Source organism: Lepisma saccharinum, chromosome 11, assembly GCF_977018435.1.
Source record: "Lepisma saccharinum chromosome 11, izLepSacc3.1, whole genome shotgun sequence".
NCBI classification, from domain to species: Eukaryota; Metazoa; Arthropoda; class Insecta; order Zygentoma; family Lepismatidae; genus Lepisma; species Lepisma saccharinum.
Window position 1 is genome coordinate 12330867 of NC_139239.1, and position 19666 is coordinate 12350532.

Genomic DNA, 19666 nt, shown 5'->3' on the forward strand with positions numbered 1-19666 from the left:
CTTCAGTGGAATTGCTTACAACCCAGAATTGTCAATCACTGTACAAGATAAATTTCCTATGCAATTCATCATTGCTCAAGCAAAAGAAAACGGTACTAGCATCTGATAGGAATGACTTACAAATTACAATGTGTCAATATAAATCACAATTTATGATCTGAAGTAAACAGTTTAAGTTTCTTGAAAGAGAGAGAATGCGGAACAGTGGTACAGCTATCTTCAATCACTTATAACTACATATAAATGTACTTTTTTTTAATGTTCCAACTGAAATTTTGATGCTAACATCAGTGGAAGAGGGATTAGCACACCATACTATGATGCCAGAGGTCCTGGGTTTGAACCCCAACCTGGGCAAGGGTGTTCTTTGCTAGTGTCCCTTCATCAATTTCATCATAGCATCACTCATCCTCATCTTTGCAATTAGCCAAAAGTGGCAGAAAAGTGAAGTAAAATAAACCAAATCAATCAGTCAATAAAAGTTGTAATATTTTTTGTATGGAATTTGATTCTGCAAGAAAAAAAGGGAGTTCCCATCTGAAAAATGTAGTTTGTACCAGTTTCACCAACAGTAACACCATTTTACAGCCTCCTTCCAGCATTATATTTTTCTCGTGAAACATTTTCCTTACAATGTGTTTTTCAATATATTTATATTTTTAGTTATAAATGGACCGCACATTATATGATGCGATGTTAAATTCAACCAATCAATCATGTATATATTTGACTAGAAAATATTGTAACATAATATGAAACAGACACATTTTCAGTACAAAAATTACTGTTTTTTTATGATTAAGATACATATTTGATCACAGAACTTTGCATCATCAATTGGGGGGGGGGGTGTAATGCCATTGCTTTGTAATTAAGGAGTTCCGCATTTGATGCCCGGTGGAGACACAAGGCACATAGAGGTTTGGATTCCACTTTAAACTGTAGCCCAGTCCCTCCTATCTGTGCACAAAGTGGTCTTAAAAACTAAAATCTTTCTCTAATAACAAAAAAATAATGCACTTTTCAATATCATCCATAAATTCATTCATGAAAAAATAATTTTACCCTGAGTTTTTAGGTTTATCCGACGGAGATATATTTTCTTAATGGAAATGAAGTAATGTTCAAAATGGATAATACGATTCTTTTTCAAATTTCTCCTGAACAGAAGAGTGCAAGGTGAGACATGTCTGGAGAAAAGAGGATGCCCATTAGCCCTGCAAATATTTCATCCTGAAAATCAAATGGATACATTATTGATTTGATTATAATTAATATTTCTACTAGCACTTATTTCTACTAATTTCTCATATAAATAGAAGATAAAGTTCATTTTATATTATTGTTAAATAATACATTTTTGCTTCAGGTTATGTAATGGCTTAACCAAAAATGAAGCTCTTAACTAAATATGGTTGATATATTTATTGTACATCTTCTGCAACAACTCTCTTGAAAACTCTTCACTATCTAAACTACCAAGTGGGTAAGAAACACAGCATGCCTAAAAGATTTAAATTGCAGAAAAATACTGTTATTTTACTGTTACTAATTACCTTAGTCTTACAGCATGGGAAACTGACAAAATAGGATTTAAGTTTTGTGCACTATTAGTGGTATACTAACACATAAGCACACTAATCTAATATTTTAAAGAGCATGTTGAACATACAAAAAAAAACAGTGTTTTTTTACTATAATATTTAACTTTAATCATTTCCAATAACTATGATTTTGCATTAATCCAAAAGTTAGAATTTTGAAAACAAATAATACAAGTGGAACAATGGCTAACCAATTACACTGATGAACAAATTCAAAGTTTTTTTTTGCTCCTTTGAACGAAAATAGGTGATTATTTATAATTCGACCCCACTGAATCCAAATCTGAAAGTAGAAATGCTGTATCATCTATAGTTTTCCCTGGATTTTCATTTTTTGTTTTTAATAAAAATTTAATTCCCTTTGTAATAATACATCAAAATTTGAAATTATTTTTGTTTGTTTGCTCATGAAATAAGATTTAAATATTAAAGCGAATAACTATGAAATATAAAAAAAATAATATATATATATAGGACCGATTTTGACTGTTCAATTAAGAAATTTCATGCCAAAAAAAAGGGGGAAAAACACTTTTTCACTCACATTTTCAAAATTTCTTTCTTGAACTCTGCCGTTTGTAACTGCCACCAGAAACCTCTTCCTTGAGGTTTCAACAGTAGTCTGCTAACATGTTCTGTACCGATTTTCCTGCATATCGTTTCTCCATGACAGATAAATATCCTGGTGAAATCTCTCGCCGCATTCATCACTAACCGTGCCCAAATTAGGGGGGAAAGGCCAAATGGGAATGTAAAAAGTGAATTTTCAAGGAAATATTGCACCCCATGCACTGATAACACTTCAACAAGTTCTTAACAAGTTCCTTGTAGTTGTCAGCTTTCACATTTCCTAGAAAATTGCAGCATACTTGTCTGAAAGGTAACCATGCGCATTTCTCTTTTTCTGTTAGCAATTCCACAAAGTTGTCATCATGAATGATCTCACGGATTTGCGGCCCAATAAATATGCCTTCTTTTAACTTACTATCACTGAGTTTAGGAAATGTTTTTCTCAAGTACCCAAAACCCTCACCGTGTTTATCCAAAGACTTAACAAAGTTTTTCATCAAACCTAACTTTATATGAACGGTAGTAACAAAATCTTGTCTTCCTCAAGTAGAGGGTGATTTCTAACACTCTTCTCTCCAGGAATTAAGTTTATTCATACGGGCCAATCCACAATGTTGTAATGTTTATATTTTGCCCAGCTGTCCCATTCGCAAAGAAAGCAACAACATTTTGTAAACCCTGACTGCATGCCTAACAGTATACAAATCATTTTGAGGTCTCCGCATATCTTCCAAACATATTTTTCATAATTTATCACTTTTAATATTGTAACCATATTTTCATATGTTTCCTTCATGGTGGAAGAATAGGCAAGGGGTACTGATGGGTATATATTCCCATTATGCAACAATACTACTTTTAAACTATTCTTAGATGAATCTAAAAATAGTCTCCACTCGTTTGGGTTGTGACTCCTTCCAAGTTCTTGCAGAAGGCCTTCTACATCATTGCAGTAAGTTAACTCATTACTAACAGAAAAAAATGTGTTAGTGATTGTTGGTGTTACTGATATGACACCTTAACACCATCTTGTAATAAATTCCACCCTCAGAGACGAGAACCTAATAATTCCGCTTGAACTTTAGAAAGGTTGAGGTCTCTGACTAGATCATTTAGTTCAGATTGGGAAATAAAGTGAGGTATATTTGGATCTGGAAAATTTGGAATGGTGTTTGAATATGAGGGTCCAGGTTCATCATCTGGAGAAGCACTGCTTGGTTCTGTTTCATCCACTGTCCATTCTTTAGGATGCTTAGGAATTGGTATAAAATCATGACTCATAGGTTTCTTGGCTGAAGGAACATCAGGATATAATATAGAATGTTTTGATTTAGAACTATATCCAACTATGTTTGTTAAACAGAAGTAACAATCCGTATGTATGATCTTTCTCTTCTGTCCATATTACAGGGTTTCCGAAGTGCATCGATTTGTGAGTGTGATTAAGCCAACCACGTAAAGTTCGCGAACAATTACAACAAATTTTACCTGGTGCCCAGCTTTTTCCCTCGTCTACTTTACTTCCAAAATACAACTCATATGCTTTTTTCACTATAGGAATGATAGTATTCCTCTGTGACTTCGAAGTAAATTCCCCATTTGCTAGGAACCAAACGTTAAGCCGGATGCGGAGCAGGGTGCAGAGACCCGAAACCATAAAACTATAAAATGTGGGTGTTCTGCAAAAAATTTAGGTGATACAGGAAAACGGATGTGATATTCGTTATCAGCACATCTGAATACATAAAGATCACTTAGTTTTATTTAAAGGAGCATTTTTCATTGTTTATCAGTGTTATTAATTGTAACCTGTAATTTCCATTCACTTTTGATTATTTTGTTTATTTCTAATGATATGAATTTATAATTTTCTATTTAAATTGTTATACTTATATTTGTGAATCTAATATTTATTTGCTCTTGTAATGTTTTGTGCAGAGGGGGGAGGAAGGGATGATTTTTTAAAAAATCTGTATATTGGGGAAAATTGTAACTTTAGGTTATTTCAATGATTCCCTGTATTATTATTATTATTATTATTATTATTATTATTATTTGGCAGTAATTTGTCCAGTAACTTGTCATGGAGATTAAATTTATAAATTGTAAATTAAGTTTGTTAATTTGAGATATATTTAAAGAGAAAATTTTCTGTGGCATAGTATTAATATTAACAAAAATACTTACGATTGCTAGAAAATGCAGAAAAGAAAAATATTTAGGTTGAAATAACACAGCAGAAATATTGACCCTTTTATTAATAGAAGTTAATCAAATGAATAAAAATGTAAGTAAGTAGAAGGCAACTGCATAAAGAACAACCCCCTTATGAATTTTTAGGCATGTTGTTGGGTTGTTTACTATGCATGTTACCTGCACAAAACAACTATATACATATTTCTTTTCTTGTAGGTTTGTTGTATCACCTGCCAATAGCTCTGATGGTACAGAAACAACAGACTATGAGAGCAACTTTGACAAAAACTCAACCATATTAGGGTCCTGTCGTTCAACTCCTACTACAGAAAATGCATTTACACCTACCGAAGATGAAAAACTACTTCCAGAAACGGTACAGGAAGAAGATGAAGAAGAAGAAGAGGAAGAACACAGGCAATCCAACAAATCTCTAAACGATGCATCGAAAGCTACAAATGGTGGCAGTGAAGGAGATATTAAAAGAAAGGATTCCAAACGATTGCCTAGTGCTGCTCCACCGTCAATGCAACATTTCACGATAGGACCTCACGGAGGAATAAATTGGGCTAGGAAACTTGCGCAGGAAGGAAGTGGCAGAAAATCTGTTGGCGAAAGTGATTTCAAAGTAGGCTCGCTACCCAGTAGACAGGTAGAGCGTGATTCAGAAGTTGCCATACGCCACAGCACAGATTGCATAGTAAAACCTAAAGATCTTTCCGCATCATCAGAGTCCGATCTTCTTCGATCTGCTCCGCCATGGGTCGACGCACAAAAACTTAAGTTCAGATTTTCTCCAGAGAAGGATCAAGCTTCTCCGACAAGTTCACGGCAGGATGTTTCTAAACCCTTATCTCCTCCAGTTGAAAAATCATCACAAAAATCACGTCCGTCGTTTGACAAATCTAGTACCCAACAAGATACTCCACCTTCGAAACCTGCAGCCACGACGCCTGCATCGTCATCAAACTCATCCAGCCCACCGTCAACAGGCGCAAAACCAAAGACTAGTACCCCCTCCCCTCCAACATCTGGAGGGGAACAAGGTGCCACCGGGCCAAAGGAAGCTGCGTCCACAGAAGATTTAGCGGCAAAGAAACTAAAAGTGAAACGAAGTCTTCTGAAGAGAGCTAGGAGTGTAGCAATCTTCTCGCTAAAATTGAAGGAGCGTCGGGCAAGGGAAGCAGCCAAGGAAGAAATGAAGGAAGCAAAAGCTAAAGAAGATTCATTCTTGAGAGAAAGTCAAGTGCACGGCGAATTATCCATGATACCGATTGAAAAATTAATTTCCGTGGATGATGTTGCTGTTCAGTTACAGAAAAGGCAACAAATGAAGTGACTCTTATATTGGTAAAGCAACTATTATGAAGGAAGAATCTTGGTATGTTTATATGTTCAAAACAAATGAAGAAACAGTGCATAGTGTGGCAATTCTCACCTTAAATCCATGCTTAATTGTGATCCATTGTGAAGTGCTTTTTAAGAAAACTTTGTTGTTGCAGGATGTACAAAAAACAGCTTCAAAATTTAGTGTCTTTTTTAATATAAAGAAAAAAGAAACAAAAGTTGTGTTGTTGTTGTTGACTGAATTGTGCAGCAAAGCCAAAATGTCCGATTAAGTTAAGTACAATTAGTTTCAGGTTAGCTGTAAAAATCACGCAAGTGCTATGCATCATGGAAAGGCCATAATCATGTTTAGGACAAACAAGGAAAATGTTGAACAAGTATGTTGTGTGCTATACAAAGTGTAATTCTTAGAAGAAAAAAGAAAATGAATACATTTTATTGAATTAACTTTTACATTTAATTTAATAACCCAAAGAAATGAAATTCATAATTGTGATATATAAATCTGTTTAGAAACAAAAAGAAATGGAGTCATATTTCTTAGAAAACACGAGAAATGTGCATTTGTGTGCATATGTGTATGTTTTTATGTGGTCATTTATACATATTTACAGTTATTTAGCCTCTTACCATTACACCATATTCAAATCAGCTAAACATAATGTTCATATTTATTCAAGAACTTTAGTTGCAAGGCAAATGTAAGCATGAAAAACAAAATCTTGCAAAATTAACATTCAGTGTCCATGGAATAACGAATTAGTTTAAAATAGTAAGTCCAAATTAATCATGATGAAGTTAGTTTGAAATTTAGAATGAAACTGCATGATATCAAATTTTCATATTAAAGCTACTGTCAATATTTATGTTTTTACAATGTACTGTTGCATTGTATAACAGCTATGTTATTTCCATGATTCATTACATTACAGTGGAATCCATATTTTAAATTTCCAGATTTTGCCTTTTGATGCATTGTACATACAATCCTCATGCAACCAATACCGCAAAATGCTGTAAAATTTACCCATATTTCACATTTACCAGCATTAAATTTTTCCCCACCTTCGTCACCTGGGAAACGTAAAGTTGAGGTTCCACTGTAAACGTATTTGGAAAATATTGTGCAGGGGAAGAACTAAAAGAATTCATCCATATGCAGCAAAAAAACGCTGACAAAAACATTTGTGCATTACTTTTTGTGTGTTTTGTGACACTGGATTGATTATGAAAAGAAGCTTGAAGTCTTCATATGGAAGGGTATCTCCTCCCCACTCTTTTTTATCTTAAACATTCTGTACAGAGAACTAACAAATATTCTAGAATCCTTAAGTTTTCTAAATTCAACAAAAACTTTAAAAATATTCATGTCAATAGCATATAACGTTATATGTATATATGATCCTTAGTACCTACTTGAAATATCATACAGATAAAATTATATTTTTACCCATCTACAAGTTCTCACATTTATAATGATCAAGAATTCAATTGAGATATATAAATGCAAATATTTTTAAGATGAAAACAAATTTTCAACTGAAAATAAAATATGAGACATTTAATTTTTTACAACAAAAGGAAGTTAAAGTAATGTATCATACATAAAATACATAGAAATTTTCCTCCATTACCAAATTTTTAATTGTAAGAGAAGGTAATTAACAGTCAAGGACATACTAAAATGTATTCTAAATGTAATTTAGTGTATTCACAAGGAATAAATTTTCAGCTTTAGTGTTGAAATTTTTTTGTAGCCAATATAAGTGTGAAATAATTATATTTTTATAAATATTAAATTATTTTAGATATGTTTGTAATTTATTGCTGAAGTAGACAAATTTTGTAATTGAATTAAATATTATGCAAAATAGATATCATATGTTGAATAATATTCTGCTAAAGATTTATTCAGCATAGGAGGTACAAATTCTGCTTTCTAATGCTAGAGTAGTTATGAATTTTTTTTTTGTTAGAAAATGTATTCAATATTACAGATATAAAAATTACCAAGGAGATGCTTGTAAATGTCTTGCTATGTGAATCAGGCAGGAAAAAACTGTATGTGAATAATACATGATGTGTATTCCTAGTGACAAATGTATTTACTTTCACCTGTACGATATTCCTGTTGATGAACATGTTAAAACAATAGTCAAGTTTCATGTTAGTAACTGTTTTGAGAGATTGGTTAGTATTTATTGTTCCTGTTATGCAAAATAATGTTAAAATGTTATTAATTATATATATATATATATAATATATATATTCCAGAAAACTTTTAGGTTGAGTCAATACTTGATAAATTTTATATTACAATTAAACAGAAAAAAATGAAAACTCAAACACTTCTGTTCATATAAGAGTGTCATTCACATGAAAACTGGAATTTTTTGACATAACTAGAGACAAACTTGTGACCAATAGAGAACATTTATTTTTCAGCATAATCTACATTTACATTACATTTTTGCCATAAGTGTACATTATGCATTAATGACAAGAGTATGATTTTTCCTGATATCCGAGTCACTGTAATCACATATTTTAAACCCATCTCTTGGTGTAGGGTTTCATTTCCATTGATCTCCGTGACATCTGTGTGATGATGTGCCCATGCATTCTCATAGGTAACTGTTCCAGAAACGACTGGTGTTCTTTGAAATAATCAAACAATTCTGAACAGATATGGATTGTCTTGCATTCGAGGATCGATCAGTTGTCTTTGAATTCACCTGTGCAAACCTTACAATAGTTGATTTTTTTAATGCTTCCTAGTGTATCATCACTCACTACTGTGGTATCGGATTGTGAGCCTCCTCTTCCAATGTTGTCACAAACAGAATATCCCTTTTTTTTTTAGAAAAAAAACAACAAAAAAACCTGCACATCATTCAAAAGCCTATGTCTTCTTCAGAGTTGGTTCTCCATAGAATGCTGTTAGGGAGCTTTCACACCAATACACCTGACAGTGGTTTCTCACCGAAGTGACAACACAAGTAATCAGAATCTTTCGGCCAACTACAATATTTACATGAGAAAGTGTAGGTTTACATTGGTGGCAAATTGAAGTTCGTCTTACGTTGTGCCAACGTTTGTCCAACCATGGGAAAGTGAGTCAAAATCATTCTTCTGTAAGAGCACATTCAAGAATATGCTGTAAGTTCTAGAGCATAAAATAATGACTAATGACAGTGTTTCTTTCTGAACATTTCAGTCACAGCACATACTGAAAATATAATATTTTGGTAACAAAAGAAGTAACTTGAAGTCACTCACCAGTCATTTGTCAGTTGCCAAGGATGAAAGACATTTCTGTGTTGGGAATTGCTTATGGTCTGTCTGTTTAGCTGTAGCAGAAAGACCATTCCAACAGGTATTCTTGTGAAAGTGGTTTGTTATCTATATATAGCAGATAACTAAATTTCCTGAAATGTTTAAAACTAAGCAAACATCCCAAAAAAGTATTCTGTGCTACCAATTGAAGTTATCTTGTAAAAGCAACATGTCCACACACTGGATTAGTCACTTTTTCCTGTAATTTGTGTACGTGTGGTCAATAGACTGAAGTAAGTTATGCAACTATTGAGAAAATGGCCCAGCATGAGTGGCATGGAAGCAACAGTTCGTTCTGTCACTCTAGTTTCCAAGTAACAGGTTCGAACAAGTGTTCTCGGGTTACCAGCCAGTTTAATTTGGAGTTAGCTTCCAATGTTTCGAGGACATACATTGCTCTCATCTTCAGGGAATGTAGAAATGGAGACGAGTGTAGGTTAATATACATGACTATAATGTGGCGGAGTTTGGACTGTCTTCCTATTGGCTCGCTCTGGATCCTGGTGTTCTCATTGGCTGGTGTCTTGTTTTTACGGAGGATTGGGTTCCAGGTGTGACTGAGCTGGTCCCACATCCCTGTTGAGATTGGTGCTTTCCCATGAAATAGCTATGGCTTCTTTTACCCATCGGTCCCAGTAACCGGCACATTTGGCTATTACTTTTGGTGTCTGTATAAGTGACAGATGTCACATGTGCATTGTCACTTCAGTCTGAAAGATCCCTTAGTCTTCACAAAATGTCAGCAGGTTTGACATAATCTACAGAAAACTAACAATAAATCGTGCATAACAGCCTGGGTTCATCATTTGCAATCTTGAATAAAGACCAACACAACTGTCATTGACCGCAAACAATGCTTTCTGAATGTTAATGTGAGCATATATCTTTGTAAATCCTAGATGCTTTGTGTACAAACAGTAGGCATTTACCAAATACAACAACTTCAGTTTTGACATGAATGACCCTCGTACTTTGGGCAGTATTTGTCTAAATAAAAGGCAGTATTACCATGTTGAGTGGTAATATCAGGTAATCAAATTAAAGCTAAATGATTAAAAGAAACTTCCTGACCAAAGCTCGCCGCATTGCACCTTACCATGAAGGCATTCTCAATTTTGATCATAGCAGGGTGGCCACTCCAGGGCCATGATAAAATTCAAGTGTAATTCCCGGTTTTTAAGGCGAACTTTACAAAAAATCAAGGGTACAAGCAGATGCTTTCTCTATTACAACCTTACGTATTACCACCTCTTACCAGCACCCCCCCCCCCATAAATATATTAATAATATAAAGGTTTGTGAGATTCCAATGTATCCAAAAATTCTAATTCAATTCAATTAAAATTATATATATACACACTATTTAAAATATTCAATTTAAGCTGCGGAGTTTACATTTGCCATTTCACAAACTCAGACTGGAAATACATATACAAACACAAGTCACAAATGTTACGGAATATATTAATTACGAAAAATTGTTAATTATATAAGGATTTCAAATTCAAATTTACCTGATAAAATTAAAGATATCTTATTTTGCAATAATCTTCCCTCTGTCAGATAGATTGTTCTGCAAAGGACACTAACAAAGTAAAAGATTGAGAGAATTCAGTTTTATTTTCCACGCAGCTTCCTTTTTTCTTCCTCGATAAACATAAAAGCTAAACTGTTAAAAACTTGCCTCGGGACATTTGTAAATGTATGAATTCATTTGGATTAATAAAAGTTGCAATTTTTCACGTCTACGGAGAAAAATTCACGTAGAATTTACATAATTCCCGAAGCCAATAATTCACGCATAGTTCCCAGAATTCAAGGAATTCCCGGTGAGTAGCCACCCTGCATAGCAATGATCAGCACCATGCTTTGACTGTCTTCTTTACAACGAAGGATTGGAGCTGTTTATGCAGAAATTTTAATGGAAAAATTGCCACCTGCAATGACCCACCCTGTGTATTCTACATGGCAGTCAGACGCAACGAAAAATAAAAACATTATTGCTAACTAAAATTAGTTAAATTTATAAAACACAAAACATCTGACATTTTTTTTTGGTTCATACATTTTACACTGATTTTTTAATGATAATCGCATGCCAAATCTGTTCAGTTTTTTTTGTGTTTTTGTTTTAGTATAACAAGCATTATTCAAAACACAGAAAAAGATATAATTTAATTTTAAAAAAAAGAAGAAATAAATAAATTATATTGCCACATATATACATGTATACATGTCAAACAACATATAACAGCTTAATGTTCAACAAAACATGTGCCTTGTAAGAAAAATCTTTGGCTTTTCTTGGTGTTTCCTTTTATAATTGTGCTAAACAACTTTTTTATACAATTAGTTTATTAGGATTTGGTGAGAATAGCCTAGATATTAACTAATTAGATGCTTTGGATGTATGAAATAGTTAATTATATATTCCAAAGTATAAAATAATGTTGCCAAAGCACCCATTATGTAAAGAACCAATGAAGTGCATGTTCACTTATACTGGTTCAGTTGAAAGAAGTTTTGATTGTCTTTAAGTTTGCACTACTGAACATGGGGTTGCTTTTGTGAGGACAAGGTAGAATCTTTTTCATAGATGTTTCCACTGCTCCGTATAGTAAAGAACACTAAAATATGTAGCTGAAAATTAAAACTCTAGTTCCATAGTTTTAGGTCTTAGTCAAATGATGTGTTTAGATTAGAATACACAATGTACAATATTCTTTTTCCAGTGAAGATCCACAAAAGGCTGATAGATTGTAAGTTATATATGTAAATGAAATTGTCATTTTACTCCCAACAACCTGATTGTAAAACAACAACAAAAAGAACTTGCTGAATGGAACTCCATTAAAATGTCTACTTGGAGAGAATGTAGTCTTGTTGTAAATTTTTTTAGAAAAAATAATAAAAATCTTGTAAATATGGATTTGTGTATGTAATTTATTCCTGTAAATATTGAAAAGCTATGTGTAAATGCAGCTCAATCTGCAAATTAACTTATGTAGAGAAGTTTGAATTGAAGGGGTGCATGAAGGAGGAGGGAGAGGGGCAGGAAACCCAAGGCTTTATTTTGAATTTAACTATTACATTCTAGTTTTCACATGATCAATTTATTCTTTACATCAAATATGTTTATTAGCATACATCATACAAACATTGCATACACTTGACAACTCTTTTAAAAATTTCAACTCATTGCAAATGAAAACTTTGTACTGAATAAAATGATATACATGCATTTAAATATTTCCATAAACTGCACTGCACTGTCAGAGTATAACATATACACACACAACATTATACGTAGATATTTAAATCTAAATATGACATGAAACTTGAGGAGATCTTTATGTACACCCAAATATGAGAGCCTAATAATGAATCAGAGGCAATATATTTTAAATTATGAAAAGCATGTGGTAACTTATGAACGAGTACTTAACCAAAAAAAGGAGGAATGGATGCACATTGTGTAAATACTATGAGAGTTCAGGCTCATGCAGCTTTGCGTTGATATTGAATCAAATACTTTGTCCATGCTCATATAAGATATCTTGATATGATGAAAGCATACAAACAACATGGTTCAATGATATTTCTAATGAGATCAACAAATTTTTAACTTATATAAAGAAATTAATACTCTCTATTCATGATATGTATGCTTTTTCAGTATTTTTCATATTTAACCCTGTAGTGGATGCGTGGATTAGAGTTGCAATCTACCTTTAATTAATCCAAAATAGTCATTTCCATATTGACGGTGGCACACTCTTCTGTAGCTTTCTGAAACATTCTCATACAGCAGTGTAATACTGGTCTGTTCCAGGCAGTGCTTGAAGTGGAAAATGTTACCTTGGAAGGTGTTAGTCGAGCCTTGAGGGGATGCTCCTATGGCTTAGCATGGTGACAATGAGGCAGATGGGGCGGATACATTGCGAAAACTTTGCTAGCTGGGGGGATACCATCCCCCTCACTTCAAGCACTGGTTTCAGGCGAAGCTTGTGCAAACTACATTCCTTACCTTTCAGCACACACAGGAGTTGCACTATGTAAAATTTAAGTGAAAATGTAGGCCCAACAAGGATTCAAATGGGGTATTTGGCATACTATGCATTCCTCTACCTACTGAACAGAAGAAGTGATGGCTGGCTAGTTAGCTCAGTTGATGGAGAAATGGCACAGTATGCCAGTGATCCAGGTCAAGTCCTGTCCGTCTGCATTTATCTCTTAAATTTCTACATACATGTTGTTTGTTAGGTCTGGATTACACCTGTAATCTACACACACACACACACACTGACATTATTAATTTTGTGTCATGTGGCTGTATGTTATTTCACATATGTATGTTGTTTGTTGTCCTCAATACATGAACTGGACAGCTCTTTCACATTATAATGTGAAATGAATTCATTTACTTAATGTAAATGCAAGTAATAAAGATTAGATATTACCTTTAATCAATGCACATCTATGCAGACTATGCATATCAATGCATAATCTATGCAGAATATGTATTATAATTGTAATCCATGCAACCACTCATGCATCAATCACTGATGTACCCAATGCAAGATTAAAATTCTTGAACTTTTGTTAATTTTCTTGTACTTAAGATTCAAAGTATTTTTCCATAGTACATAAAACTGCATACACAAGAGGTATTCGCATATGCAATTTTCAACTAAAAATTAATAGATAAATCTAACTGATTGGTACATCTGTAACAAAAAAAATATATATTTCCACTCACAAGGTTATTTTACCCATTATTTGCTGGTAAATTTACTACTAGAGCACATCATCAGTACTCATCACATTTGAGAATTCTTGTTTACTTAAAAGCTGCCAACTTTCCTTCACGAATGATTCTACCAGTAAAGTAGTGTATGAATTGACCTCTTTGGAATTAGGAGATTTATGTGGCCTCTTGTAGTGTCAGTAACTGTTACTGGAATATCATTGTTTCTCCTGAAAGGCAACACAACAAATATCAATCACAATGCACAAAATTTAAGACAAATTTACATTATAATGGCATGCACTATATTACTATTCATTGCCGTGTAGGCAACCAAATTTGTAGATCACTTATTTATGTGTATTTTTTTTTAGTATTCATATAGAATAAATAGATGGTAATACAGTTCAGAGTCAACCTATGATTATATTAACTTTATTTCAACATAATTACATGCTCTATTCTGTTTGACTTGGCATTCTACCTTCAAGCTCAGATCCTTTTTGTATACTGTCATATGTAAAAAGTACTAGGTAAATATGAATTTCATTGCACTTTCTTGCAGCCTGGGAAAAAAAATCAGTCTGCACTCAGAATGCCTTTAAATACAATAATTTTGTATCACTTATCATAAATTAACAGTTCTACAAATTCAGAGGAATTATCCACTATACCGGGTGGGGTACCTAAATACCACAGCAAATAGTTCTTAAACGTGAAGGTTTATGGCAGTTCTGACATCACCGATGTACATGTGGTCAAGGGGCCCAGTGGACAGAGCATGTGTGGTCTCTAGTCACCATCTTGATTTCAACTGCAGAATTTTAAATAGGAAGGGGTTGATATGATATATTAAATCAGGCTAGAATTTCAAGAGAAATGCAATGGTGTAGGTTTTTTTGACGTATCTTCAACCAGTAAAAAGTTATGACTGAATTCTTGTACCAATTTGCTCCTTTTTGAGGTGTCAGAAATTAACATTAAAATGTCTGTAGCGCATCAGTAACGCATCGAGATCAAAGTGCAGTGGCGAAGCTAAGGCGTAAATACTGGGTAGGCTGAAAAATCTGCTTACCTTATATTTTTTTATACAGCAGGTCCATGCGTAGATTCTTGTTGGTAGCAAAAGTATCAATTACTCTTTCCTTGAAGCCTTGATCAATAGAAAGTTTGTTGCTTGCACACCAACAAACTCACAGGAATGTAGCTCTCCTTTAATATGTTCATTAATTACGTCAGTTACTGATTCAATCAGCTGATTTTGAATTGTACTTGACGTGCCTTTAAAGTCTGAAGATTAGTGCAAATGATCACGTAAAAACTGTTCATAAGTCCAACTTGATTTCTCTTTTAATTCCTCAAACAATGACGTCAATGTTCTCTCCGTACCAGCCGTTTTTATAACATAAATACACTATGTGACACACACAAACACACGCGCGCATGCACTTGAAGTAAATTAACATTCAACAATGCAGCACGTGAACGACGCACTTTGCACAAGAAGACTAAAAGCACAACAGGTTGGTTCTGAGGCTAGCCGCTTTCACCCAGCGAATCGGCAGTCCCCTCCCTTCCCACCTACACAGAGCTCACGCTGTAACTGCCTTTTATCGCAAAGCTTTTCATCAAAAGCCTCACAGTTCGGACCGAATGTGCTCTCCTTTTTCTGGCCTGACTGCAGAGACATCTGGAAGGATCAGCAGAACCAAATGTTCGGATTACATAGTTTAATTCGTTTTAACGAACTTTGATTGTTACAGGGTACAAGAACATTTTAAGTTCAACATTTTTTGGGTGGGCTAAGCCTCAAAAGCCTCACAGGAGCTTCGCCACTGTCAAAGTGACGTCTAGGGAGAGAAGTTCACATGCCATTGCACGCGATTTTAATCAGATACATCCATTTTCCTTCGACGGAACCTTAAATGGTTAGGGCTACTTGGGATTTGTTAAATGAACAGGTTTTATCATCCTTGCTTACAGAAGAAGGTACATTTTACAGGGGTTTTTCAGTAGGGCAGAAGGAACACCAGAACACTATGGGAATGTTATTAGACAGTTTCTGTCCAAAGTTAGTTATCAGACGACAAGTGTTACATATCTGTTTATTAAATTCACCTTGAACAAAAACATTAGCATTGTCACTGTGAAGGACCTTTCATTCAATGGAAGTGTCACACTGTAATTGTTTGAGAACCATTCGTAATGCGCAGCACTTCTTGGATGTATCTGATTAAAATCATGTGCAATGGCATGCGAACTTCTCTCCCTAGACGTCACTTTGATCTTGATGCATTACTGACGTGCTAAAGACATTTTAATGTTAATTTCTGACACCTCAAAAAGGAGCAAATTGGTACAAGAATTCAGTCATAACATTTTACTGGTTGAAGATACGTCAAAAAAACCTTCACCATTGCATTTCTCGTGAAATTCTAGCCTGATTTGATATATCATATCACCCCCGTCTCATTTAAAATTCTGAAGTTGAATTCAAGATGGTGACTAGAGACCAGACATGCTCTGTCCACTGGGCCCTTTGACCACATTTACATTGGTGACATCAGAACTGTCGTAAACCTTCGAGTTTCAGAACTATTTGCTGTGGTACTTTTAGGTGCCCCACCAGTATATTTATAATGTATGCATCTATTAGGAGGCTTGCCAACTCTCCAGTAGTCCAGTAGCCAGTCTCTCCCGAAATTGAACTCGTTCTTCCAGTCTCCTGAGCAAACTTTATTATCTCACAGAATTATGAGATTTCTAGATTTCTATTATTACCTTACTTTCTTTTGCTATTCATTTTGTGAGCTAAGAAATTTCTTTTTGCAAATGAAGCAATTAAACCTCATAATATTTTGAAGACTTGTGATCGTGAAAAATTAGTTACTGTTTACGTTAAGAGGAAGGAGGGAGAAATAGAAAGTTTAAACACATTGTTGCACCAAATTATCTGTCACAAGAGCTGCAGCAAATGAAAACAGGCATTGTTGCATCAAAGTCTTGAGACTTCTTTATTTCCCTCCACCTAATTTTGCTTCATTATATAGATTAATTCAGAGTATGTTGTGTTGTTGCCATGGCCAGTTCATAGAGGCAAGTAAAAAAAAAAAAGTATTACTTATTTGCTTACTTACAAATTGTGGTTGCTAGGTTGTTTGGATCAAGTTGACTCAATTTTGCATTCACAGTAGCAAGATGACAACAGGTAACAGCTGATACTCAGAGACATTAATCTACAGGATTTGAAGGCTGGAGAGAAATCTCCCGGAATTTCATTCCTTAAAGGTGGCAAGCCTAATATCTCAAACTGAAGTTCGAGCTAGTTACCAGTCAAACTGAAGTTCAATTCTTTCTACCGTATAATTCACATAATAATCTAATAATCTTCTATTACATAAATCTCATAATGACTTACCTGTTAAATACAATCACAACCTTTCCTCCATCAGGTTTCTGAAATCCCATCACTTCTAGTTTCCCGTCATTCTTTACTACAGTCTGAAGTACGATTGAATTTTCAGGAATAAACTTTGAAAAGTGGCCCAAGGCATAAAACATTGGTTGCTTGTAAAATTCATCAGCTGTTGCGTTAACTATCACTGCAGCATCTACATAATTGTGAGCCCAGTTTGGACCACCTGTAGCATTGAGAGCTAGGTTCCAGTCAATCCAACCAACCACCCAATGTCTTAGGTCCTACAAAGCAACATATTTTATTAATGGTATTAGATTAGATTACAAATACAGCAGAACTCTGATATTACGTTCCTAGAGTCTACATTTTCCCCACATCATAGCTTCAATCATTGTGGTGTAAAATTTTACCCAGATTTTGCTTTTCCGAATGTTTTAGGGTATTTCATCTCGTTCCCATGAAAAACATGACATTGAATTTACACTCTACCTTTTGTAAGTAAAAGAACAGCGCTATGAGTTCTTTATGGCACTTTTTCAATATTATCAAACAATTATTGTATTAAGTTACAAAAAAAAAGAAAAAAAGAAATTTCAATTTTCATTCATGAAGTACTAACCCAATCTAGATACTATGTCTATCATTCATATGTGAAGCACTAGCACAAGCATACAGTGATGTATACTATGTTCAATTTGTGAGTGATTAAGTTTTCTAAAGATTGAGAACCCTGCAGTATATTGACCATCAGCATGATGGGACCAGAATGTTTTGGAGTTTCACAGACTACATGTCCTGTCAAAAGAGCAGACAGATGAGCTGGACTGCTCTTTGAAAACATTATCTGTTTGTTGAAGGTTGAATTAATGATCTCATCTACACTACGCAATGCTTATTTATACTATTAACATGGAAAGAGGCATCATAGTATAAATACTGTAACCACTGACAACATGGATCTACTGACAATCACTGTACCTGAGCTATCTTCCTGCAGTGGATCTGTTTCATCTGTCTTGTCTTGACACTGGTCCTCTGCTACCAACTCAATGTTCTTCTTACTGGCACAACCACAGTTATTACAAAATAATACAATAATTCAAACTTTAAAGTGTTTTTTATTACATGGAGACTATGTTACATCCCAGTTCCTGGCTAATCATGAGCACTGTATTATTTTGATTTTGATTTGATTTAGTTTATTTTACTTCGCGTTTTGTGCCTCTTGGCTAATTTGCGAAGATGGGGATGAGTGACGAAATTGATGAATGGACATTCACAAACAACCAAGCCCGACTGGGATTCGAACCTGGGACCCTTGGCATCGCAGCGCGATGTGCTAACCACTCGGCCACAGGGTTGGGCATGAGCACTGTATTAATACCGGTGTACAGACATTTGGGAGTGTGTACTTAGATTTTGCTTTCAATGGAAATGAAGATGGTGAATAGCCTCTAGAGAATAAATAATACTTGTAAATATGAATCATTACTTATATTGTAATACATCAACACAATAGATACAGATCTTGAGACTACAAGCATATATGCTGCTGTTCGCAACTCCAGTCAGTGATGCTCCAATTGAGCCTATCTTAGAACACTTTCACACTTCCTGCATTGCAAGAACCTCATTGACTTTCAACTCTGATGTGATCATTACTGTAGCATCCTTCAATTGTATTTTTGTTGTGCAAGACATCTAAAAAATACAGTGGAACCCCGATTTTACGTTCCTGTATTTTACATTTTCACACTTTATACATTCAATCTTGATGGTCCCAAATAGTAAAATGCTGTAAAATGTTCCTCGATATTACATTTTCCTGCATTTTAAATTTTTTCAGCTCTGTCCGCTGAAAAATGTAAAATTGAGATTCCACTGTATTTGAATAACTTTCTTACCATTGTAGGCTAATTGAAATTTTGATGAATGATGATTAGATTAAACTAATAAAAGCACACACACAAATGAACACTGGCACCCAGGCTGGGATTCTAAACTGAAACCTCAGGTGGTGAACATTGTAAGTCAATCACAGCTAAACCTTACTTGCAGCAATAACAGATATGCAGCATATACCTGTTGGTTTTCTGCTACTCTATGCTAAGTCAAGTGCATGATGTTTCCCATGAACTCATGTCATTTGTTTCACTACACAAGCAAGCAAGCTCTGGAATACTTTTCACATGACACAAATTCTTCAAACAGTGCTTTTTCACATTCACAGCCACAGTGAGGGATCCAAAAGTTACAATTGGGAGGGGCAAATTTCAGTCGGGTGCCTCACCTCACCGAGAATCAATTCCAACCTACAGTTGCACTATTCTACATAAACAATACATAGTACTGTAAATAGAAACAATATTGTCTTGTGAAAATAGGAGTCCAGGTCTGGACTACATTGTTATTATTGTATAGTGGATCATAATTCTCCCCAGTGTCATG

The 19666-nt window shown here is 34.4% G+C and overlaps 2 protein-coding genes across 6 annotated transcripts in view; one reads left to right on the forward strand and one right to left on the reverse strand.

The window, feature by feature from the left end:
• The window catches only part of wwk (anoctamin 8 white walker), an 81364-nt gene extending 74280 nt beyond the window's left edge, over nt 1–7084 (forward strand). For both annotated transcript variants that reach the window (XM_083130733.1, XM_083130732.1), the window contains exon 16: nt 4587–7084. In XM_083130733.1, the coding sequence (XP_082986859.1) occupies nt 4587–5709 (1123 nt within the window). In that variant the 3' untranslated portion in view covers nt 5710–7084. The remainder of the gene's footprint in view (nt 1–4586) is intronic.
• Nucleotides 7085–11254: 4170 nt separating this feature from the next.
• The window catches only part of Gba1b (Glucocerebrosidase 1b), a 58471-nt gene continuing 50059 nt past the window's right edge, over nt 11255–19666 (reverse strand). For all 4 annotated transcript variants that reach the window (XM_083130734.1, XM_083130736.1, XM_083130737.1 and 1 more), the window contains exons 10-11: nt 17219–17499; nt 11255–14030 (exon numbers count right to left, since the gene is read on the reverse strand). In XM_083130734.1, the coding sequence (XP_082986860.1) occupies nt 13931–14030; nt 17219–17499 (381 nt within the window). In that variant the 3' untranslated portion in view covers nt 11255–13930. The remainder of the gene's footprint in view (nt 14031–17218; nt 17500–19666) is intronic.